This window comes from Drosophila nasuta, chromosome 4 (assembly GCF_023558535.2).
Source record: "Drosophila nasuta strain 15112-1781.00 chromosome 4, ASM2355853v1, whole genome shotgun sequence".
NCBI classification, from domain to species: Eukaryota; Metazoa; Arthropoda; class Insecta; order Diptera; family Drosophilidae; genus Drosophila; species Drosophila nasuta.
The window spans coordinates 1,936,457-1,963,135 of NC_083458.1; the positions used below are offsets into that span (position 1 = coordinate 1,936,457).

General features: G+C 37.4%; 1 protein-coding gene across 1 annotated transcript in view; it reads right to left on the reverse strand.

Moving 5' to 3' along the window:
* The window catches only part of LOC132794972 (protein unc-13 homolog B), a 74,646-nt gene that overhangs the window by 17,536 nt on the left and 30,431 nt on the right, over nt 1-26,679 (reverse strand). Inside the window, 8 exon segments of the mRNA XM_060805329.1 lie at nt 13,521-13,742; nt 13,841-14,122; nt 14,791-14,958; nt 15,033-15,158; nt 16,191-16,349; nt 20,965-21,237; nt 21,925-22,249; nt 26,067-26,208. Coding sequence (XP_060661312.1) covers nt 13,521-13,742; nt 13,841-14,122; nt 14,791-14,958; nt 15,033-15,158; nt 16,191-16,349; nt 20,965-21,237; nt 21,925-22,249; nt 26,067-26,208 — 1,697 coding nt within the window.

Below are 26,679 nucleotides of genomic sequence, written 5' to 3' on the forward strand. Positions count from 1 at the left end.
GTCATTTACACGTGGCATGTTCACGGGTCGGAAGACCATCTGCGTTGTTTGCTTTTGCGCCTGATAATAAATAAATAATAAATGTCGTCTATCACATGGTACTTAGGTGAAGAACAACCTATGAACTAAAATACAGAAATAATAATGAATGAAATAATAAAAAAAAAACATAATCTGCTTATTTATTGTCATATGGGCGGAACAAAGTTCGCCGGGTCAACTAGTAAATAAGAAAATAAAGCGAATTTCGGATCTAAATTACCACAACAAAAACAAAAATACAACTCGAACTACGAAATATGAGTCTTTCAGCCGTGTTCCGGTTCACTTTTCGATTTCGTTTTCAAAACGAAACAACAAATTTCATTTTGGTAACCAACCGATAAATCCATCACCATGAGTTATCGCCTAAGCTGCCGTACTTTTAATGAAATGAAAAAGTCGAAATTACTTGTATAATGAAATGGATGGCATTAAATTTGTTAAAGGTGGGTAAAATATGTTTTTTTTTAAATTAATTTGCTTAATTAAATACTAAAATTTCATAAAAAGTTGTTGAAATCAAGCAAGCGCCAACGGTCCGCTGAGAGTCTCAAGCAAGGGGCCCCAGTGAGCAAGAGGCTGCGAGCACCTGGCTCCACCAACACGGACTCGAACAAGACGAGACAGAGAGCAACGGTTGCTGAAACTGCCAGGCGGCATCTCGCCGTTGCTCTCATAGACAGAGGGGACCCTAACGGGAAAATGTCTGCAGAGCGGTGGCGGTTGACCCATAGTAAGCTGGTCGACGCACTGTTTGTCAGGATGGAGAATGTCCCAGACAGTCCAATGCCTACATTCGAAGGCACTGGCTGGATGAATGGTGTCAAGATCCTGACATGCAAGGACGACCCAACATTGCAGTGGCTGCAAGCGACCGTACCCAATCTGGACGGGCTGTGGAAGGCCAAGCTGGACGTGGTGGACAGGAATAATATTCCGTCCATGCCGAAGGCGAAAGTCCTTTTCCCAATAGTTGTTCAGGGAGAGCGGGCGCTTCAGCTGCTTAAAAAGCAGAACCCGGCCATACCGACGAGTGATTGGTCCGTGCTGAAGGTTGATGAACCTTTACCCAGTGGTGGGCAGCACGTGATCAATCAGATCAATAAGGAGGCCGAGGATCTCCTATATAAACGCAATGGGAAGATGGCGTGGGGCTTAGGGGAGCGTGTACCTTCGCCTCAAAAAACGTCATCCCAACGACAAGGACACACACACGCTGAGGTCAGGGGAGGTTGAGGCAGATCTCGGTCTTGAGAGATGAGACGGAGGAGGTGGGGGAGGAACTGTCCATGAAGACGGGCCCCCCCATTAACCTCTAATGAGTGTGCTGCAACTCAACCTCCATAAGTCTAAAACGGCTTCGGCGGAGCTACTCCTTGCCCTGGAGGAAGTGTCCGCCTACGCGGCTTTGGTCCAAGAACCGTGGATAGCGTCGGGCAACACGGTTGCTGGGCTGAAGACGCCTAATTACGATCTGTACGTCCCGACATTGGTAAGTAGATCGAGAACTGCCATCCTTGTAAAAAAGGGGCTAAAAGTTCATCTACTACCTAATTACAGCAATGACGATCTTACCGTGGTGGTGCTGGAGAGCCGTGAGGGATGTTTGCTGCTGGCATCCTGCTACATGGCCCACGACATGCCAGCTCCACCTGACGAGCTGCGGAGGCTGGTGGACATGGTCTGCTCCACCAAAAAACATCTTATTATCTAAACGGACCCCAACGCCCACCATAGCGTCTGGGGAAGTCCCGACATTAATGACAGGGGTGAGTCAGTTCTTGATTTTATCCTTAACTATAAGCTTCGACTAGCCAACAGAGGTGAGTATCTACCTATGTAGGTCCCACCTCTTGTAATGTGCTGGACTTAACGATTGCGACTGAGTGTATCAATGTAGAAAAGTGGAGGGTCCTGGATAGACCCTCCTTCTCGGATCATAAGTACATTCAATTTACTATTTCTTTTAACAGGGTACCTGCGGCTCAGCCGTTCAGAAATCCCCGTAATACGAACTGGGCGAAATTCTCTAGCCTTGTTTCCAATTCTCTTGGTCCGCCGGGTAACATCAACTCGGTACAGGACCTAGAAACAACTGTCAATGTCCTCTCAGCAGGACTACTTTCCGTTTCGTCAATCTTGTAGGCTCTCAAGACCGACGAGAAGATCAAAGCCACCCTGGTGGGACCCAGATCTCTCATCGCTAAGTGGGGAGCTTACTAGCATGTTTCAACTTGTTAAGAAGGCGGACAACGAATATGTCTTGGACGAGTACAGTCCTAAAGTCCTACAAGAAGATGAACCGATCATCCAAAAGGTCTTCATGGAGAACCTTTTGCTCTGACCTGGACAACATCAAAGACACCTCCAGACTGAGGAAGCTGCTGTCCAAGCATGCTTCCAGTCCTAGTCTGCTCAAGTCGGGCGATGGAGTGTGGATGGAGAGCAGTGCTGAAACTCTTGAAGCACTGCTCTCAGCTCATTTCCCGGGATGTATTGGAATGGAGAACAGTGACTGGCGGCTCCTTCCTAGTCTCCCAGTTATGAGACCCCCTGCCGGTCCAATTACAGTTAATAAAATAATTTGGGCTATCGACTCCTTTGCGAAGGTCAGGTCGCCCGGTCTCGATGGACTTTCGCCAGCAATGCTGCAAGCCAGCAAGCTCACGATTGTTCCGTGGCTATCGGGTATCTATTCGGCGTGCCTCGCATGGGGTCATATCCCCACTCTTTGGAGGACCTCGAAAGTCATTTTCCTGCCCAAGGTGGGCAAATGCAGTCATGTGTTCCCAAATGACTTCCGGCCTATCAGCCTAACCTCTTTCCTGCTAAAAACATTGGAAAAGCTACTTGATTTGCACATCAGAAGCAACTCAATGCATCTGTTGGGCAAGTCCATTGAGACAGCTCTCCATGCTCTAGTAGCCTCCATTGAAAAAGCAGAATATAAATATAATAAGGAATAAGAAATAAGAATATGCCTTGGGTGCATTTCTTGACATTTCAGGCGCCTTCAACAACGTTACTACTGACGCTATTATGAAGGGCCTTACCTCAGTTAACACGGCACCAGCGATCCACAGGTGGGTCAACCGCCTTCTTTGCGACAGGCGGGTGGTGGCTACGTGGGACGATGCGGCCATTACAAAGGTAGTGCGATGTGGCACTCCCCAGGGTGGGGTTCTCTCGCCTCTCCTTTGGAATTTGGTCGTAAATAGCCTACTTCAAAAATTCACTAGACGGGCCCCCAAGTTAATTGCCTATGCCGACGACATAAGCATTTTGATAACTGGGAAATGCCCAACTACCCTTAGTTCCGTAATGGAACTTACTTTACGGGAAGTTAAAGCATGGGCCGAATCAGCCGGGCGGACAAAACGGACCTTATCCTCTTCACGAAGAGGTATAAGGTACCTGCGTGGTCCCCCCCAAAAATAGGCTGCACCATGCTAAAGCCGAGCCTAGCAGTAAAATACCTAGGTGTGGTTCTGGACAGCAAACTGTCATGGAAGCTTAACGTGTTAGAAAGGGTGAAGAAGGCCACCGGAGCCTTGTACATGGCGAAAAAGATGCTTAGTTGCACTTGGGGCCTCTCTCCTAATCTAATGCGGTGGATATACATCTCAGTTGTTCGCCCTATCCTCACCTATGGTGTTATAGTGTAGTGGCATGCCACGGAAAAAAGGACGTACCTATTCATCATGGAAAGGACACAGCGTCAAGCGCTACTGTGTATCACAGGCGCTATTAGGTCGACGCCAACTAAAGCCCTCGAGGTAATAACTGGCGTCGAACCGTTGAACCTATACGCGCAATCCATAGCCGCAAAATCGTCCCTAAGGATTGCCGCAACAGGCAATCTGGGTCTGCTAGGCTAATGTCACAGCGCCATTGGTAGGGAGACTAGTAGAGACTTGGACTATACTATCCCCCTTACCAGTACTGACCATATAAAATCAATATTCTTGGAACCGGACTGCTGGCGGGAAGGGTTATGCATTCCCGAAGCCCTCAACCTCTTCACCGACGGGTCGAAGATGGATGATGGTGTCGGAGCGGCCGTATACTGCCCAGACCCGGTCTCCAAACATTCCTATAAACTCCCAGACCACTGCAGCATCTTCCAGGCGGAAGTTTTTGCCATTGGCAAGGCTGCCGAATTGGCTCGGGGTTTACAGCGTAATCATAACTCAATTAACATCTTTGTTGACAGCCAGGCTGCAATAAAATCAATATACTCTGATGTGGTTAAGTCCAAAGTTTTCCTGGACAGCAGAAGAGCAATAGAGTCGCTGAACGCATCTGCGGTCGTGCGTATCTATTGGATCCCAAGCCACCAGGGCAACGAGATCGCAGACTCTCTCGCCAAAGAGGGAGTGGGGCTCGATGTCGGTAACATGTGCAATGTTCCGATATCCCTGCGAACTCTAGGCAGGGAAATTGAGGTGCGCTCTAGACTTCAGTGGGACGCTAGCCAACTCGTGCAAAACTGCAAGGCTGATGTGTGCCTCTACTAACAAAAACTTAACCAATTTCGTCATGCAGCTTTCAAGGAAAGACTGCAGGCTAATGCTAGGCATTTTAACCGGTCACTGTCTGTCGGCTGTCCATGCTGTAAAGCTGGGTATCACGAACAGTGATCAGTGCAGGAAATGCACGAGTCCGGAGTTAAGGAAACACTCGAGCATCTTCTCTGTAGATGCCCAGCGATATCCCGACTCCGGTTGAAATACCTTAATTCGCCGTGCCACAACGATCTTCGGGACGTTTCACGGATACCTCCTAGGATGCTGCTGGCTTTTGCCAAAAATGCATCCATACTGCGCGACTTCTGAGACGTAGATAAGCTACCGGTACAGCTACGGACCTCCACTGGTCTATGCTTTGCCACGTACAGAGGCAGCCGTTCCCACCTAACCTAACCTAACCTGTTGAAATCACCGGAATGAAATCGGTTAAAAAGTTGGCATGCCCTTTTTTTGTGGAAAACAGCTGATTACAGTTCCACTGTTTTTTTTAAATGTTAGTTTCAAATATATATATGCGAAGAAAACTAAAGGCAAATATATTGCTTTCAGTGCAAGCATAAATCGTCTATGCAGTGTAAAATCATCTTTATGTGAGTTCTATCCACGCAGGAGACTGGACATAGGCATTTTTTCGCATTGTTTACTTCTGACCAAAGCCCAAATCAACTGTTTCAGCAGTAAGAAGTAAAACGTTCCGATAGCAAAACGATGACCAACTAAAAGACAATACCGGCGCACGCTTGATAAACAAATTATCTAAGCTTCGCAATTGCAAACCGGATTTTTCTAGAAATCTAACGGGACTTTCTAAAAATAAAAGTTATCATTAATCTCATAAACACGTGATTATTTTTGCAACGCTGCAGCGCTCAGTAATTTTCTTCTCATATGGAAATCGCACTTCTAAGAGAAGGCTGCAGTGCTCCGAAATTAATTATATAAAATCAACTTTAAAGTTTAAGATATTTACTTTAAATCTTTATTGTAATTTTTATCTTTAATGTAAACGTTTTTTTTTTTTTGTAAAAATGATTTTAGCGACTTAATCTATTTTATGTATTTTGATTAGATTTCCGGATGTGTGTATAGTATTAAATGTACGAGTATTAACGTTGCCGAAGATGAATCTTTGCTCATTCTGCTTTTGGTGGTGTTGTTTTGTGTTCGTCTGTCGTGGTTGGATTTTGAAAAACTACATATGTATGTATGTATGTGTGTATTTGTATTTATAAGTTAAGAAGTTAATAATTTAATATTGTTTACTTTTCTCTTTAAATCATACATATTTAATTTGGTATGTGTTTGCACGCCTTATATTTTTAGTCTATGGGGCACAGCACCAATGCAGAAATATGTCGCGCATTGTATCAACCACAAACATATTCAATACACTCCTTTTACGGTCGGATCAATTATAAGTTTTGGCAGTGGAAATATGAATCTAATAATGTATGTGTCGCAGAGGGAGTAATGCAGCATATTGTGGGCACATTGACACTGCGTAATTAAGAGTGTGCATCAGTGATGCCAATTTGTCCTTTTCCGGACAAATCTGTCCTGTTTTTAACGCTTCATCCGGAAAAAATTGAAAATCATCCTCATACCTGAAATCTGTCCTTTTTTAGATTTTTCATCCGGAAATCTATCCTTTTTTTTAAATCTAATATTAATTCTTTATTTTTCTAAAATAGTTGCTTTCGCGCTCCAATTTAAATTTTTTATCAACTGTAAAATTTGAAACAGGTGGCAACTTTTTGCGGCTGCCGTACTTATATCGACAGTTTGGTAAAAAATTAATCGAAAAACTCTATTTACGGTTTACTTGTACTCTCTGTTTCGGTACTGAACACACAATTTCAAAATTTGTATTAAATTAAAAATGCCAAAAAAAAATGTATAAGCAAAAGTTTCGGGACTGTTGGCTACTGTAGCCCGATTTTAAAGATTGGATTAGCCGACATAATTCAGACATTAACAAGGCATAATTCAAATACTGTAAATGCAGTATTAACTGTAAAATTGACCAAATAAGAGTGCACATGACGACAAATAACATACGCAAAATACATCAAGTTTAGTGAAACAAAGTAAAATTTGTTTCGAGCTGGTCAACTCTTCAGAAACTTGTCGCCAAGAAGCTGCGATAGCTATGTTTATAGCCCAGCATTGTGCTATTGAGCCGGTGGGCCACCTAAGTGAATTAGTAAAAACACATTTTGACGCCAAGAAGGTTAAATTGCACAGAACCAAGTGCACTAACCTTATTAAAAATGTAGTATCTCCAAATAATTGGCTCCATGGCTACAGCAATAATGACGAAGATATAATAATCGAAGCTGCCTTTTTGTCCCTTTTTCTATCCTTTTTTATAATATCTTCATCCTATTTTTCCTGTTTATTTTTTCAATCTGTCTTTTGGCATCACTGGTGTGCATGTTAGATTGCATCATCCTTTATTTGCGCTATGATTGTTTGTCTACATTTTGTAGTTTTGACAAGTACAGTTATTGCGGGGCGAAACACAGTGGGCGATTTGGTCTCGCTAGCGGCATTTAATTAATAACTTCTAAACTAAAATAGATGTCTTCAGTCGGTTTTTTTCACTGATCAGAGAAAAATCATAGAATTTTTTAAGTTAAAAAAATTTTTTTTTAAATTTTTTTTTATTTTTTATTTTATTTAAAAAAAAAATTTTTTTTTTAATTTAAAATTTTGTTGTACTTTTATTTTATTTGAACTTCAATTAACATTTTTCATATATAAACTTTATCTAAAAAATGATGGGATGATGGAAAAAAAATGGGATGACTTCTGAGTACTAACACTGTGTCTAAAAAGTACCATAGTTTGAAGGCTAGCAAGTACTAGCATTTAATATTACACATTTTGGACGCCACTGATTCACACTTTCGGCTAATAAAAGAGTTAGACTGAATCCACTTGAATAAAGTAAGTTCGACTCCACGAAAGACAGGCGTACGCTAATCCGGACTCGTTGTTAATACACTGAATTACCTCTACGTTTTATGAGCTACACATTTATAGACCGGTCACAAACATTGATTTTTTTTAAAAATACATACCTTGAATATAATAAAAAACCAAACTTCTAACAAATTCACTAAAAATTGTAAATTTCCGAGGAACTCGAAATCAATGCGCGAAAAAAGAAAGAATTTTCTAGAGCTCTTTGCAAAATCATATCGTGTGTTTGACCGTTCACAGCTGATGATCAGTTGATCGTAGAGCTTTTTAAAAGCTTTTAAAAATCTAATCAAAGCATCTGCTATCGATATGTGAAAAAATATTAACGGTTTTTTAAATTTGAAAATTTGAATTAAATGCCGCAAGCGAGACCAAATCGCCCACTGTGCGACAGCGTCTCGTCGCTGAGTGTGGTTTGATGGCTATGCAGTGCTGCCAGTTTAGCAATTTAGTTGCTAGATCTAGCAACTTTTCAAAAAATTTGCAACTTTTTTTTTGAAAATGCTATAAGCTACAAATTTAGCAACGTTTTATTTTTTTTTTTTAGCTATTTTAGCAATTTTTCATTTATACTTCACTTAAAGCCTTTTTATTTTGTATTCCCTTTTTGCCATTCACTGCAAAAATTGCGATTAATAGTTCACAACGAAATCTGAAGTTGTATTTAACTCAACGGTTCGTACTTGAGCCAAAATTCTTTTAGTGATTTAGCAGATTTTGCGCTCAAAATCTTTTCCCTGCCATGGTCGAACGCGGAAGTTGAGCGTATATTCTCACAAATGAATATATAAAACAAGTAAGAAAGCTACAGTCGAGTGTGCTCGACTGTGAGATACCCTCTACCCATTTTGAATAAAAGCAATATATTTTGCGGTATTATTCTCAAAACATACCAATTATACTACAAAAATACTAAAAATATATTTTGGGGTGTTCTTATAAAAAAATATACCAAATATGCTGAAAATACTAAAAAAATATACCAAATGGTATATTTGGTATATCGATATAGTACTGCATTCAAAATATACCATAGACGGCAAAATATACCAGATTGTTGGCCAAAGCAAATTATACCCCTAGTAAGTAGGCGTTTTTGCCCATACAAAAATATTTCTTTAATAACTTCGACAATTTTTATCTAATCGCAACCAAATTTTCAGGAATCATAAATACTATAGTTATTATTGTATATACCAAAATTCTAGCTTTACTATTACGCTTGTTATTCGATTTTTTTGATTTGCGGGGGCGGAAGTGGCGTGGCAAAAATTTGAAACAAACTTGATCTGCGTGCAAACATAACAAATGCTGTCGAAAAAAATTATAGCTCTATCTCTTATAGTCTCTGAGATCCAGTGTTTCATACGGACAGACGGACATGGCTATATCGTCTCGGCTGTTGACGCTTATCAAGAATATATATACTTTATAGGGTCGGAGATGCCTCGTTCTACCTGTTACATTGATTTCCTGCCGGCACAAAGTTATAATATCCTTCTACCCTATGGGTAGCGGGTATAAAAATAAATTACTCAACTGTATGAGTCTTAAAACATTAAATGCGATATTGCATATAAACTTAGTTTTGAATTTAAATAATTTAAAACACGAGCCGATATAGCGACAGGTTGCTAACCCATAGAAGCAGATTCGCTAGGTGACTCCTACCAGCTAGACCATTGAGGCGATTAAAGTGTCAAGGTTTCGCCAAAACACAAAAACACATAACCCATTACCTGTGTTGTTATAGTACTATTTTCTTCCTGCTGTACTGGTTTGATACTTAATAAAGAAGCTAATTATTTGAAAAAAAAAAAAATAATAATAATTTAACAAAAAAAAAAAAAATATTAACTTTATATATGTATTGGACTACATAGGCATGACAAATGTTGCCATAATAATGTACTTCCCTACGAGTACTTAAATAAAATTTCAGGAAACGAAAAGTACACGGATAGGAAGGAAGCAGAAGAATTGGACGAAATTTTTAGTATTTTGTAATGTTAACAAAAGATATGAAATCCTCATGAGTACAAATGTATCGAAAAGGCGCATGAATAACCAATGCACCGGTTGAGTGTGTATACCCGTGCCGTTCTCTGGTGTAGAGACATAACCATGCCCGAAGTGGAGTTGAACTAACAACTGGATAGATGTTTGTGATAGAGACCAGCCTCTCCACCGATTACACTATCCAGTCTGCCATTTGATGGGAGAAAACTAACAAAACATGAAATATAGTATTTTTGATAATTTTTTATGTTGAGCTAATTTTGAATAAAGGTTTCCTGTCTGTTCTTTTGGCCTAAGAATATGTATAATAAAAAAAAAACGTTATAATATTTGATTTCATCAACCATGTAGTGTAAATAAGACACAATAGACTATTTATTACTTAAAAAGTGAATAGAAAAAAATAAATATTGTACCCACTCTCAAGCAACTCTTGTTTAAGTTCTTTGCAATAGAAAATAACAAAATTATTAAGGATGTGATATAGAGCACAGCCAAGCCCATTGTGCTCAATTTTATTTAATATAATAAGACATGACGTATTTTAAAATGGTATTGTTAATTTATGGAATTTATACTTAATGCTTTTAATTATTAATTAGAAAATAAATGTGTATTTAATGATTTTAGAAAAACTCGTTCGGTTACATGCCGGTCTGTCATACGACTACGGGAGTCTGAAACAACACTCTTTATGACAGAAGCCCACGGTTCAGATGAAACTGATCTAGGCATGATTAAGCAACTTAATGCCACCTTTGCTAGCATGGGCATAGTTGACATTTGCGAGATCCAGAATTCCAACGGATTTGTCTTCCAACTACAAAATGGCTTACTTAAGAAAACCTGCATTTCCTTTCTTTCGGAACTCTGGACTACAGAGTCTCGGATTTCTATTGTCCTTTTGTGCAGATCTAGAAAACTTTCCTGTACGCTTAATGCGACCATGTCCTGTTCTCTGCAATCAGTAGGTATTTCTGTTTGTGTATTTTCAACCATCTGCTTAATGATTTCATCGGAACTCTGGACTACAGAGTCTCGGATTTCTATTGTCCTTTTGTGCAGATCTAGAAAACTTTCCTGTGCGCTTAATGCGACCATGTCCTGTTCTCTCCAATCAGTAGGTATTTCTATTTGTGTATTTTCAACCATATGCTTAATGATTTCATCGGTGAAATTTTTTACGTGAAGAGGCATATCGAAGTACATTTTTTTAAGTCGAGGATTAAGCATATTAGCTTTAATCAGTATGTTATTCTGCAGCAACCCACACAATCGCTTTTCTGAAATTTTTAGAAGGGTATCTTTTGTTTCGATGCCCTCAGCGGTAACCACATTCGCTTCTTTTAATTTTGTATTAATCACAGAAATCATTGGAGTCACTAAGCTTACGGTCACATATGAATCTCTGCTCACATTTTCAGTGGATATATCATCTGAAAAACATCAATATCGCCTATTTTTGCCCAAAAAATATCGCGATGATAATATTTTTTTTAAAGAGGAAAAATATCGATATTTTGATATATTTCCGACATCCCTAATATTGACACGGAAGCTTATATTTACCCAAAATTTCTCAAATTGGAACACAACAAGTTAGAAAGCTCGACTGTGAGATACCCGCGACCCATTTTAAATAAAATCAAAATATTGCGGTATTATTTTCAAAATATACCGAAAATAGTACAAAAATACTAAACACATACCAAATTGTATATTTGGTATATCGATATAGTACCACATTCAAAATATTCCACAGATGGCACAATATACCAGATTGTCGGATAAAGCAAATAAGACTCCTAGTAAGTGGGCGTTTTTGCCCATACAAAAGCATTTCTTTAATAACTTCCACAAATTTTATCTGATCGCATCTGATCGTTAGGAATCATAAATACTCTTATTATTATTGTACACACCAGAACTCGAAGCTCTAGCTTTAAAATGACGCTTGTTATTCGATTTTATTTATTTTTAGGGCGGCAGTGGGCGTGGCAAAAATGTGAAACAAACTTGATCTGCGTGCAAACATAACAAATGCTGTCGAAAAAAAGTATAGCTGTATCTCTTATAGTCTCTGAGATCTACATAGGTGTTCATACGGACGGACGGGCATGGCTAGATCGTCTCGGCTGTTGACGCTGATCAAGAATATATATACTTTATAGGGTCGGAGATGCCTTCTTCTACCTGATACATACGTTTCCTGTCGGCACAAAGTCTTCTACCCTATGGGTAGCGGGTATAAAAATGCTTCTACATTGCTACCGAGAACGTATATGTCTATGAAAAATTTTTTTTTTATTTGCATTGGCAGGTTGGCATTAGGTAATTGAAGGTAATACATTTTAGAATTAATACGTACTTGCAGTATTTGCAGTACGATTGATATTCAACTTTTGGATCTCGAGTGATCCATTTGGTAAGAACTGGAAATTTTAGCTATGAATCCAATTTTGTTTATATTGCTCATTTAGCCACTTTGCTTTAATTAGTAATTACGAAAGTTAGATATACCCCATGCCTATTACATGATGATTTTAAAATCTAATCTTCGTTTTAAAATATTTGGTAGTTTTTGCGCTATTCACAGATAAAGCGCTGTTCCTAAATGCAGAAAAAATCGTAATTTTTCCGCGAAACTATATAATTTTTGAGGCGCCATCAAAAAATATTTTAAGCGTATCGATACCCTTTTTACGCTGGGAACGAAATTACGTAGGCTTTTTTTTATATGAAGTAGCGCAGAAAAAACTTGATTTATAAGGTACTATCTTCGTCTTAGAAGTCGTACAGTATGGATGCATTTTTTGGCAAAAGCCAACAGCATCTTGGGTGGATATCTACAGAGAAGATGCTCAACTGTTTTAGTAACTCCGGACTCGTTACATTTCCTGCATTGATCGTAATGCCCAGCTTTACAGCATGAACAGCCGACAAACAGAGACCATTTGGTATTGCGCCAACTCACGTCTAACTGAAGCGGGAAGCATACTTTAATTTTTCTGACTAGAGATCTCAGGGATATTGGCCCATTACTCATTTTGCTGACATCGTGCTCTCCCACTCCTTTGCAAGGGTGTCTGCGATCTTATTGCCTCTCGATGCCCTGGTGGCTTGGGATCCAATAGATGCGGACTGCAGATACAGTCTGCTCTCCAGGACAACCTTGGACTTGACCACATCTGAGTTAATAGATCTTATTGCAACTTGGCTGTCAACAAACAATAAAAGTTCATGTCTGGAAAAGGCTGAAATTGCAATAGTAGTAGCACATTTACCCTAAGTAGTACATTGAAATTTTTATTTATTGCAATGCTAGCGAGTTTAATCTATTTTATTGGCACTACTACTAATTATTATTTTTCTAAGTATACACGTAAAACAGGCATGGTTGTATGGTTATTAAAAAGTTAGGGTAAATTTATTTATTTCAATATATGAATTCTCGTCTATTTGATCAATGCATTTTATACCAAAATGCGATTGAAACATATTTTAAACTAGTAAAAAATTTTATTTTATTTTAAGTAATTAAATTAAATATATTAATTAAAAAAACATATTTCATTATAAAAATAAATATTATTAATTATTGTTATTATAAGGATTTCTTTTAGCTTGCTTTTTCATTCCACTAAAAGTACGGCAGCTAATTGACCTTCTAGCGGTTTGAAATTAAAGTAAATAAGCCAATAAGTAAACTCCTATTTTCTTTTGAAAAAAATCGCATTAGATGTAGAAAGTCATTTGCTTTTAATTTTAAAAAGACAAGCTTGCCCGATTTGCCAATCGAAAAAAACTATTGAAAGTGAAAACGGGAGCATCCTTTTTTTCTTTTCGTGAACGTGAATGTAAAAGCCAGAGCAGTAGTGCTCATTAAATAATATAACATTTATTTATTATCACGTGATTTAATAGATTAGGCGAATATGTACTTACAATTCGTTCGTCTCTCATGTGCTCAGGAAACTCCATTTTTACTATATCAGCATAGGCAATTAGGACTTTTACAATGGTTTTGGCAAAACGTCTCATGTAACGTTTCCAAATTTCTGGATCTGGGCACTCCAGCTTACTAACAACGTCAAAGCACTGAGTCAATTGAGTGAAAACGTCAACAACCGAATTTGAAAACAAAGCATGTTCGCTGCTTTTTTGAAACTGCGTTTAATAAGAAACGTAAGATTAAAAAAATTAAATAAAATCAGAAAATTGGATTTAATAAGTTGGGATCATATTGACGTTAATGTTAACCTTACCCCATCCTTTTTATCACGATTAAAAGCACCATGAAGGTACTCTAACGATACGTCATCATTTTCATTAAGCCATTGCATAACAAATGGTTCAAACCATGCTGGGTACTCTGGAACTGCTCCTTTATAGGGTGGTACTTCCTTAACATAGTTACTATATAGCCATTTGACGCGAAAATGTAAATTCATATACGCTGATGACTTGCAGAGCCGATGCTGTTCGTGCTCTTCAAGGGCATACTTCATATCAACTGCAAACAGACCCCACATGGTAGCAGCCGATAACTAAAGATAGAATAAGAAAACAAACAAATATAACAAAATTATTTATTGGGTCGAAACACAATAAGAATTCGGTTTACGATTACGATAACTTTGTGCTACATGAAATATATGTATAATAACAGGGAGAAGGAGGCATCTCCGATACAATAAATATTCGTGATTAGCATCAACAGCCGAAACACATTAAGTAATTTGTTATTATAGCACATTAGTGTCATTAGTGATGTTTATATTTTAAAGAATTTGGTGACTTGATAATAAGTATAGCAGTATAGAATTTTTAACATTTATATAAAATTTCATTGATCAATTATTAATATTTGGCGATTTTTAAAATTTTTACCGCGTTTTTCAATATACCCCAAGCCATTTGTGAACTATCCTTAATAAATTTGAATATATGTTTATTGAAATGTAAGTATGTTTATATGTATTTCATTTTCATTTAGATTATACTATAGATAGATTATAAATAAATAAAGAATATAAAAAAAATTTAGGTTTTACTAATTAAAAAGTTATAACAATTTTAATATTAAACGTAACTGACGACATCCCAAAAATTGGGCGAAATACTGTGTACATTAAAATACAAGATTTTTGAAATACAAAAAACACAACATTTTCTGCAGAAGTTAACACAGTTAACAGTTTGCAGGTTTAATTACCTGTCCAATGTTTAATTCTTGAGGAAATTGATTGAGTACAGTTCCATAACTGTTCTTGTCTTCATCAATAACTGAGACAATAAGTGCAATAAGTTTATGCCAAAAGTCCACGCTGTCTAATTTAGGTCCATGGTCATCGGTATCGCGCTTAGCTTCATTCGGGTCAACCTGCGCAAAGAATTCATACATAAGAATATATGTAAGAATGATTTATATGTATATGATATGCATTACAAACAAACCTGAAACTCTCTATTGTAAAGCTCGTAACAGTTTTCGAAAAGAAATTGATAAGTGGATCGGAGGCAAGCTTTCACACAATCCTTGACCACAGTACTTGCTCTTGGCGGACTGGACAGTTCCTGAACCTACAGATTTAAATAAAAAAAAATTTACATATATATTTATGACATTTTTTGAAAGAAGTTCTCTTTTCGAATCAAAATACACGGTTAAATATAATACATATTAAAAAATGATTTCGGTTTAGGTAGTTGAAAAATTTAAAAAATTCTTCCACAAATTCTTAAAACTACTCAAATTATAAAAGTAAATAAAATGTCTTTGATAAGCCAAGCTCAAATTAGAAAAAATATGAATTTGATTTTTAGAGGCAATAAAAACAAGTAAGAAAGCTACAGTCGAGTGTACTCGAACAGATTTGTGTGAAAATTGGTAGGGAGGTAGCTTACAGCCAGTAGACTGCTATAGGATACTTTTTATCCCGTTCGACATCGCGAATTTTACTCCACGGACATGGCTGCACTTATAGTAATGAATAACAGTAAGTAGGCTGTGAGCGTAACGTAACATACACGATATTACGATATTATGTATTTATACATATACATTTATTTTACAGTCAGCAATGCCGTAAGCAAGAAGGTCGAAAAAATAGAACAAAATAAAAATAAATAAATAATAAATAAAATAATAAAATAAAATAATGAGTGAGCGAAAAATTTCGGAAAAATTTTGGAAAATTAAAAACATGTAAAAAATCGGCAAAATTTCGGAAATTGCAAAAATTGTAAAATTGACAAAATTTTGAAAATTAAAAAAATTATAAAATCGGCCAAATTTTGAAAATAAAAAAAAAATTGTAAAATCGGCAAAATTTTGGAAATTTAAAAAAATCTAAAAATGGGAAAAAATTTGGAAAATTGAAAAAAATGTAAAAAGCGGCAAAATTTTGGAAATTGACAAAATGGTAAATTGAAAAAATTGTAAGATCAGCAAAATTTTGAAAATTGAAAAAATTTAAAAACTTGGGAATTTGAAATAATTTGTAAAATCTGCAAAATTTTGGAAATTAAAAAAAATTTAAGATCGGCAAATTATCTTAAAAGTTTTAAGATAAGAGGAAAATAAAATTGCAAGTTGTGTATAACCTCACTTACCTTCATTCGAAAAAATGTTATACTGGTCAATAGATCAACGGTAGATTTTAGGTCCATAAGTTTCTCTTGACTCGACGCTGGGAAATTATTCCTGTACATTGATAGATCTATTCTGAGAGAATTGTGCAGTTGGTCCAACAGTTTCACAAACTTTTCCTTCTGTAATAAACAAATAATTCCAAGTTTACTGGATTTTGAAGTTTGTTAAGTAAGTCAAATTAAGACTTTGTAATCGAAAAAATAGCAATTGGCTAAAATCTATAATTAATGTATTCTTTATTACCTATAAAAGTGAAAATTACAGAAAGGTTTCAGGAAATTCAACTTAACAAGTAAGAAAGCTACAGCCGAGTGTGCTCGATTGTGAGATACTCGCTACCCAATTTGGAAAAAAATGGCAAAGCAGCGCGGCATTATTCTTAAAATATACCAAAATATACGCCTACTTAGGCGTTTTTGCCCATACTAAAGTATTTCTTTAATAACTTCGGCAATCTTTATCTGATCGCAACCAAATTTTAGGGAGTCACAGAAACTATAGTTGTTATTGCATTGACCAAAAATGCTTTAAAATTACTTATTATCCGAGTTTTGACTATTTGCGGAGGTGAAAGTGGGTGTTGAAATTCTCAATCAAATTGATAGCAGCACTTAACGCCAGCGGAATGAAAACTCATTAATATCGAAATCATTCCGATCAAAATCTGTCAAATTTGTGTGTGCGCCAATAACGCGTGATGGTCGGTGTGATCTGCTTGTACTCTGTTTCCAGTGCAAGTAAATTTCGGTAAATTGTACATACGTGCATAAACAGTTTGTTTTTACTCCAAGTCACAGCCGGCAAGCTCACTTATTAACATATGTATATATATATATGAACGAATATATTTTACAGTGAACGGCGTAAGACCGCGACCACATACGTTTTATTTGCGCGCAAACCAACTTGAATTTCTATATTTAATTTTTTATTTTTATCCGACAGCAATAAGTTACTTGAAACCATTGTCGTTTTTTCCAGTACAATATACATATATACATTTTTTCCAGCTTCTTTCTTTTTTGGTATTTTTTTTTTTGTACTCTTGTTTTTTTGTTTTCGTTTTTCGGCGAACATTTCATTTTCGTAACAGGAAAAATTCTCCCGCCCCTTTTTGCGTTGTTTGTCTGCGCCCGCTACAGTCCATACTCATCTGAGTGTAAAATAACGCAGCACTGTCTTCGGTATTTTTTAAGTTTTTTTTTTGGTATTTTCCGTTATTTTGTCTACGCTCTTGTGAAATCATCTTCAGCATCTTGGTCGCTTTCAGACCAAAAATTGATCTCCCATTTTTTTTTTGGTATTTTTGTTGATTTTTCAGTTAAAAAAAAATAATTAATATACGGTGCTTGTCTTTGTCTGACTGTAATAGCGCCCAATCATTTCCCATCCTCTTTGTGTGAGCATGTAGCATGTCATCGGGCAGACCCGATAAAACTAAAGCTCGATTATCCGTGCCCTCAACTAGAACTGCCCCCCTTTACTTAGGTCCAAGAAGGAGACGGCTATTCGTGCATCTAGCACATGGCCAATTCCTTCTCAACCTAAAAGGGAGGTTTCCGCACGGTCAGCTAGCGTTTCGCCCCCTTGTGCTTGCAGCTAACTCCAAGCCGCTGATCTTGGTCACACAGTCTCCGTCCGATCCAAAGATTAAAGTTTCTAGCGATCCGATCCTTCGACTCCCGATTGTCACACTCTCGCACGGGAGAATGGCACAAGATTTAGTGGAGAAAGCCTTGACGAAGCTCATCGTCGCGACTGATCGTGTCAGTCAATTTGCGCCGAGAGTCAACAATCCTTCGGCTGACAGCCCGTCAAGTGCCAAGTCCGACAGGGCCAGAGGCGTGCCTTGTAAGAAGGGTAGAGAAGGATTACAAGGCTTGCTCTTGCCTCATGTCTGAAGAGATGGAGACAGAAGAGCTCCCTACAATCTCGGCCAAGTACGACTACTGCTACTAAGTCTACAAGCAGTGTGCAGCTTAGTTGAGTGATAAAATAGCCAACGCATCCCAGGCGCTCGATTACGTAGTTTTCGGAGGCGATTACACTCGCTGGCCCACCTTACAGGTCTTATTCCCGCATATCTGTATTCGAAATCCGAGAGTGTCGGAAGTTGAGAAGTTCTTCGATTCAACTCCAAGACCACAGGTGAAGCCCATGTCATTGTCTCAAAGTCCCCTTTGACCAATGAAGTCGGCTTGGTCCAGCTTGACAGCTGAGAATATTGTTTTTACCCGCCATTGGGTAAGAGTCGGGCTCGGCTATCCAGGAGTTGCAGAGTACCATTCAAGGGTGCCTGACAGCCTCAGAGCACTCGAAGATCAAAATCGAGAATTAGGATTGCATCCTTGTTTTCTTAAGTTGTTTGACCCTTCCTCTCTGGGAACAGTCCATCCAAAACAAGAGCGATATTCTAACGTGGGTTGACATGAAAGATTTCCTTCAAGAGCGGTATCGCACCCTAGAGGCGATAGCGGAAGGGTCATCAAGCACGAACGCTCAGACGTTTTCAAGAGCCTCCCGTCTCTAAGCAGGTCAACACATTTGAGATTAGGGTGACCATTAAGACCCAGTCCTGCAAATGGTATTACCGGGAGAATTATCCGATTCGTTTGTGCCCTCGTTTTCTTCAAATGAGTGTCAACGAAATGGTCAACCACAACAAGCAAACGAAGCTGTGTTTAAATTTTTTTTGCAATTATTCTAGCGCTTGAGGAGGCTGAATAAAGCTGTAGCAACACAGCCCCGAAAGCATTGCCAATTCCTATTTTGCGACCAGATCTGCAGATTGAGGCGTCGGCGTACGTCCTTCCCAATTAGCAGCAAATCTGCCATCCCGCACTGTCCAACCATCAATCCTCGACAATCTGCCAAGAATCCTGCTGGCCGATCCCTAGTTCTATGAGAGTTTGCAGATAGACGTGCTTTTAGGCGCAGACATCCTCCCATCCGTTCTTCTCGGCGGCTCTCGTCCGAACGTTTGTGGGACCCTCATAGGTTAAGAGACCATTATCGATTGGATCCTGACTGGCCCTGTATCGGGACCCGTTTCTTAGTCCATTTCGTCCTGCCTCGCCGGGACACCCCCCAGTGGGGTGGGTGTGTGCCTCCCAGCACATACTACTCGTTCGCTGTAGGCTGTGCCGCGGTGTCCACACACTGAGCAAGTGTACGCAGTTTATCCAGCTGACACCAGAGAAGCAGCTTCGGGCAGTACTTGTTAATAAGTACTGTCCCAACGGCCTGGCTCACCAGCTGGGGGGCACTTGCCGTAGCGGGGGACGGTGCAGGCATGGTGGCGAGGACCACCACATCATGCTGCACATGTGGGAGCCGCGTTCTAAGTGGCGGATGGCGCGCCAACCCAGGGGCCGAAGCGACTAAACGGCACTTCTTCAGTGCAAAAGAGTGAGCATACTCACCAACGCAGCGGTCTGGCTAGACATGGTTAAGACGGTTTTCGAAGCACGATTGCTGTCTGCGTTGTCCCGCATCAACGAGTCGTTGGCCGGGTCCAGTTTCTTCAGCAACCTAGTGTTGGCTGACAAGGACTGGTTCCGCTCGGCGACGGTCTCTGCGGTCTTGGGGGCTGTCGTTTATCCGGAGATAGTCCTGCCGGATATCCTACAAGTCAGGGCGGACTTCTGTCGGGCACTTGCGCCTGATCGTCTTTGCATTCCAAATAATGCAAGGGGGAGAATGTTAAGGCGAGCGCATTGTAGGTGAGTGGCATACTCTTCGCTCCGCCGATCGAAAAGCACTCAATGCTTTTCGCTCACTCATAACGCGCTCACGCACACGCAAGCACTCAAGTTTCCGTGCTCTCAACATCTCTCTCTCTCTCTTAACGCTCATCAAAATAAAACGCGTGTGTTTAAAATTCATGTGCGCTACCACATCAATGGAGTTGCGAATAAATAAAATAACGTGATTTCGCTCATCTGGGAAAAGAGCTTTACGTAATAAAATTTTTTCTTGTGCAACCTTTTCAGCTATGGCCCTCCACTGGTCTATGCTTTGCCCCTAGCTGGGGTCTCATTAACCCTAAGTTAAAATATCACATACTCTGCTGAAGGCAGTATTAATTAATGAAATACATTTTTTTATTTCCAACAAATCAAATATTAACACCAACTTAAATTAAAGTACGAAAAAAATGTATACCAAAAATGAAAAGCTTAAGTTCGTTTATTTTAGTGACAAAGAAAAATTCACCTCATTTTTAGTAGCTTTAAGATGTTTAAATAACACACCTTTTTTAAATCTGTATAATCAATTGAATGTTGTATCTAACGTATCATAAAATACCTAATCTTTTATTTTCAATCACCATTAAAATAATAATTATTAAATCAATTTTAATAAACGTGCGACTAACCTATTCCCTCAAATTGCTGTTTTATGGCTGAACCTACCATCATTTTAATGAGTCCTGGGAATAATTCCAAAATACAATATATAAATCATTCTGTGATCCATCATTTACCCATGTGAAATCTAATTAAAGATAGTACTGCGTTTGCTCAAAATACACAATACACAAGCTCCTTATTATTATAAGATAAGTACACAATACACAAGCTCCTTATTATTATAAGATAAGTTGATAAGTTTATCGAATTTTTGGAAATTAATGTTGGGAGGGCAATTTTTGACACTTTAGTATACTCATATAACATAAAAGGAATAAATTATTACATACATATGTAAAATTATAGTATCAGTTATACTTACTCCAAAGTTGCTTGCTGCAAAACGGTCGCTAGCCGAAACAGCGGAAGATGCCGTCGTATGTGCATAATATGCATTTATATTCGCTAGTAGTGTGCTCATCACAGCTGGAACTCCCGGACAAAGATATTTTGCGGAGAGACAATGAAAATGTGTCATTGCCTGATAAATATTTTCTATACCATATCGCATTGAGAATTCATCCACGATTTCTTCAGGGATATCGTCAAAATAAAGTTTCCATGCGTCATCGCCTTTTTGAGTTGGTAATTTAACCTGATATTCCAAATATATAAAATATACAACAAAATTTTCATAATCTATATTTTGCAATCCCTTGGTGTCTTAATATCAAAGAACGTAACAAAGAATGTCTTCATAAGTTTGTAAAAATAATACTTCTTATTTTTATTTTGTCAGAATTTTTTTTAAAAAGTATAAACAATATTACTTTCGATTAATACAAATTGAAAAGATACCACCAATGAAGATTTATATCTTTGTAATCAAGTATATTTCTCTAAGATAAACTTTACATTTTCTTATTCTGTTGTGAAATACTTTCAAATCTTCTAGCCTTATCGTTGGAGTTATGCATCGCAAGTTTAGTTAAAATAAGTAACTTTATAATTATATATCATTTTTACAAGTTATTGTTTTTAAAGGAATTGGTCAGGTTAAACTTTTTTTTAATTTTTTCCATAAAATATGGCAAAATGGCAAATAATAAGCTATTCTCAATTAGTTGCACATTACACTGACGCAAAAGATCCAACTGATAAAACCCGCTTTTTACATCCGTCAGTTTCTTTTTATGACTGCATCTTAAAATTGTTGTGCCACCACACGAAAATCGATTATCTGAAGCAAGCTTAACAGAACATCAATAACTTTGCAACAAATGTCATTTAATCTTTATGATAATGAATAGATATGATGCTACTAATTAAAAAGAGGACTTACCATGCCGCAATTTTCTTCACATAAATAGTGAAATAGATTTTCATGTAAACAAGTGTATTGCACGTGGTACGGGGCCACCTTTTCCTCCCCCTTAATTTCGACTGAGATATGCAGTCGAATGGCTCCAGATACGGCTGATTTATCCGTACGCTTCTCTAAATTATACCAAACATCCATTTCTCCGGATAGGGTTCGCACTTCGATTATAGTTTGTCCAAGAAAATCATCCGATTCTCGTGTCAGTTTTTGACGCAATTTTGATTTGAGATCGTTGTCCTCGTCCCATACGCGAACTTTGATGCGATCTGATGAGTTGTGACACTCGCTACATATTCCATAAAAAATATACATAAAAATATTCAAATGTCTATAAACGCATACATATTTATTCATGTGCCAATAATTATTTTATTGATCACAGATTTTTGGTGTAATATTCGGCAGATTAACTAATAAAATAATTTTGAGCCAAACACATTTCAGGTTATTAATGGTAAGGTTAAGATACGGCAACCCTGAGGACACTCGACTGTGATATGCAGTATTATTCAAAATATACCGAAAATACTACAAAAATGCTAAATATATGTCAATACCACTATTTGGCATATTGATATAGTACCACATTCAAAATATATCATAGACGACACAATATACAAGATTGTCAGCCAAAGCAACTAAGACAAAGTAGGCGTTTTGCCCATACAACAAAAATTTGTTTTATATCTTTGAAAATTTTTATCTGATCGCAACGAAATTTTCCCTAATCACAACTACTATGGTTATTATTTTATATACCAGAATTCGACTCTAGCTTTTAAATTACGCTTGTTATTCGATTTTTGTCGATTTGTGGGGCGAAAATCGGCGTGGCAAAGTTTTGAAACAAACTTGATCTCTTATAGTCTCTGAGATCCAGTGTTTCATACGGACAGACGGTCATGGCTGGATAGTCTCGACTGTTGACGCTGATCCTTCCACCTGTTGCATACATTTCCTGCCAGCACAAAGTTATAATACCCTTCTACCCTATGGGGAGCGGGTATAAAAAGGGGTTTCGGTTCACGAAGTTTTGCCGTACAAAATTACTTTGTAAATTCACTAATATAAATGTACGAAGAATAACAAATCAAATGTTTAATTTCATATTTGAAAAGAGTAACTTATAATATGTTGGAAATTATTATTATTAATTATTATTTTATAAAATAATTTAATACATTTGACAAGGGACATATATTTTAGTTTGCTTTCTATTTTTGTACAGTGTAAGGTGTTTCGATAGTTCTGCAAATTTAGCAATGACCGCTTTAAACAACATTTATGTATGTGCCCAATTTTGCCACTACTGAAACATTCGATCATAAATAAATGAAATTATTGAAAGAAACAGACGAACTCTCATGCTTTGCATATGTATATTTCGACAAGCAAATTTTATTGCGCCATTTTTTTTTATTTTAAATTTCGTCAGCAGTCCTGTACATTACAATTTTAATAATTTCTATTTCTCTTGACGAGAAAATGCCTCCACATGCTTTGTTTTTATTCATACCAGTCCTAAAAAAATGAATTGTCTATTTTTTCGATTTTGCTCATTTTGTAACAGCGCCTTAAACAGAAACAAATTATTCACGAAGTTAACTTTTTCATAATTTTACTTACTCAAACGCAATATTTACATGGTATGCTGTTTCAAAGCAACTATTGTAGTATAAATTACTTTTCAATACTAATACAATATTACTCAACAGCTATCGTTTTTATTTTCGAGATATTCGTCACGGTAAAACTAAATTGAGTTGCGCTAGCTTCTAGCCACGCTGTTGCGCACTGCTGAACATGTACTTAGATATTTAGACGCATTCATACAATCAAAATCAAAGCGGTTAGTGTTTATGGTATATAAAAAAAGCAACTCAGACCCCTAGTAAGTAGGCGTTTTTGCCCATACAAAAGTATTTCTTTGATAACTTCCACAATTTTTGAAAGTGGGCGTGGCAAAAATTTGAAACAAACTTGATCTGCGTGCAAACATAACAAATGCTGTCGAAAAAAAATTATAGCCCAAAATCTTATAGTCTCTGAGATCCAGTGTTTCATACGGACAGACGGACAGACGCACAGACGGACATGGCTATATCGTCTCGGCTGTTGACGCTGATCAAGGGTCGGAGATGCCTCCTTCTACCTGTTACATACATTTCCTGCCGGCACAAAGTTATAATACCCTTCTACCCTATGGGTAGCGGGTATAATTACAAAATGTTAAGGACCTTTTTCCCTATCTCTACGGACAGATGAATCGAAGCCAAAATAAAATGGTTAAATCTTAAGAATGGGTCTGCCTCTACTTATCAATTTATCTGCTCGAATAGAAGCTGACATAGAGAAAACAGCCGTCATCCATTGTCAAAAAACTATCATTTTCGGCAATGCACCGCCAAGAATTCATGTTTTTCTTCCATTTCACTGCACAGCTATTTTTACCACATATTTTAAATATGTTTCCAACACAAAGCTTATTGATTGTATTATCGTTAAATTATTTAGATTTTCCATTTAACTTTCAGTATGAAATTAATTAATAAGTCATTAAATTCATTCAAGTGGAAGATGAGTTGCTAATAAATTGGCGGAGATATGTCGTTTTGTGTTCGGCGGAGATACATACATATGTCATTTTAAAAGCAACATAACTCCGCGCGGAGATATGACATTTTGAAAACGACATAGCTCCGCCAAAAAAAAAACCACATAATTTCGCTCGAAAATTGTACCGAGGGGAGATATGTCGCTATGCCCCGGACAAGGCTATTTTGTCTCGGCAGTCGACACTGATCCAGAATATATTATAGGTGGAGAACAATGGTATGAGAAGCCAGCTATCGTTGGTTGGGCACTATCGAGCCAACCACTATCGATGGTGCCATCGATAGCAGGCTTCTCATACTGTTCTATGTAAAATCGCCAGAAATTAAGAAAAAAGAAACGAAAACGAAAAGTGAATACTGGAGCATGCCTGTTTAAAAAGGATTCTGTCCTAAATAGGCGAAGTACTACAAAACAGAGTAAAATATTACATGTCTGGAAGTATTTGGAAAGGTCAGACGACACAACTATCTTGACTATTGCAAGGAATGGAATTTTGACGTAGCGTTTAACGAAGAGATATAATCGGCGACAATCGATGGCACTATTGACACTATCGTTGGCTTAAAATGGACAATCGTCGAATATCGATAGCGCTCACTGTCGATAGTTCTCCGCCTCTACGCAGTATCAGATGGATTTATAAAATACGCCTTCATAATTAACTTTAAATTATTGTGTAAGAAAATCATTCTATGTAGAAGTTTTTCAATAAGCGCGATTCCCAGCCGACGCAAAATAGGCGGCAAAGTTATCGATATTTGCCATGTTGATGTAGACGTAAAGTTAGCAGGTTTATTAATGACTATCTAAACCAATAGTTAATTAACGATTAATTTCTCGGTTAAGCGCTGTTCTAAGATGATCGAAATCGCATTTTCCACGCAACTCCACTTAAAAAAACGCCGGCAGTTTTTTCAGCCGTTCCCAGCACAAAATAAAAAAAAGGTATCGATACATCCTATATTGGGAATATATGAGAATTACACAATCGGCTGTTCGACAGACGCGAAAATAGACAACCTATTTTTTCGCACTGATACTGACAAAGTGCAAAAATATGATAAATTTAAAAACATTGTGGAGGCATTTTCTCGTTTAGAGAAAAAACAGCAGAGTCGGAGGAGTCTATGTTAAATTTAAATTTAAAAAATATTGCAAACAAGTCGCAATAAACTTTGCTTAAGATAGTTATTTATTATTTGGTTACAGCAATAATATAACTTTTGTAAAACATTTTTTTTTGTATCAAAATTTAGTAACAGTTAAAGCAAAATATAACACTTTACTTGATATCCAACATTTTCACACACACGCAAATATGTAAGTATGTACATATACATACATATATGTTTACATTTTGGAAAGTTACTGATAATACTAGAATAACCTTCATGTTATCGAGAAAGATGAACGGGGATTCACACACTAAAGTCGTTAATACAAATACACATAGACATTTATTGAAAAAACGTTGATTCAATACTCACAAGTGAAACTTCTCGTTCCACACAGGGTTTAGTTCCTGTGGCATTGTGCGCGTTCGTTTTTTCACCTTGCTAACCTGCACCGTCACATATGGATCACTGGTTCCGCTTTTATCCTTCGCTATCAGGCCTTGAGCACAAATCACTGCACAGTTTGATCCGATTGTTTGACATTTGGTAATTTATTCGTTTCAATACCAAAACCACAACAAATTGTCATGTAAGTTAAGCCCAATTGATGTTTTGGGTATATCGTATTGAGGATTTGATGATTCGATTTACAAATGTCGATATTGAATAATTAAAATGAATGCGTTCCGGCATTAAACCGATGTGCACGTGCATTTGATCAAAAAATCCAAAGTGAATATAAATGATGATATGTAATCGTGAGTTTAGTAAAAAATAAAATATTTTGTTTTTGTTGATATATTTAATGCAAAAAAAAAAAATAATGAAAATTTTCGTTTTTGTTTAGGTTTGAAACGAAGGTAACCGTTATGAGATTTGTATGCGTATTTATTTTTCAATTGAATTCCAATTAGATTAGATTTAAATTCATTGTTGTTCAGTTCAGTTGTTTATCAAGGGAGAAAGAAGAATAGAAAAAAACGGA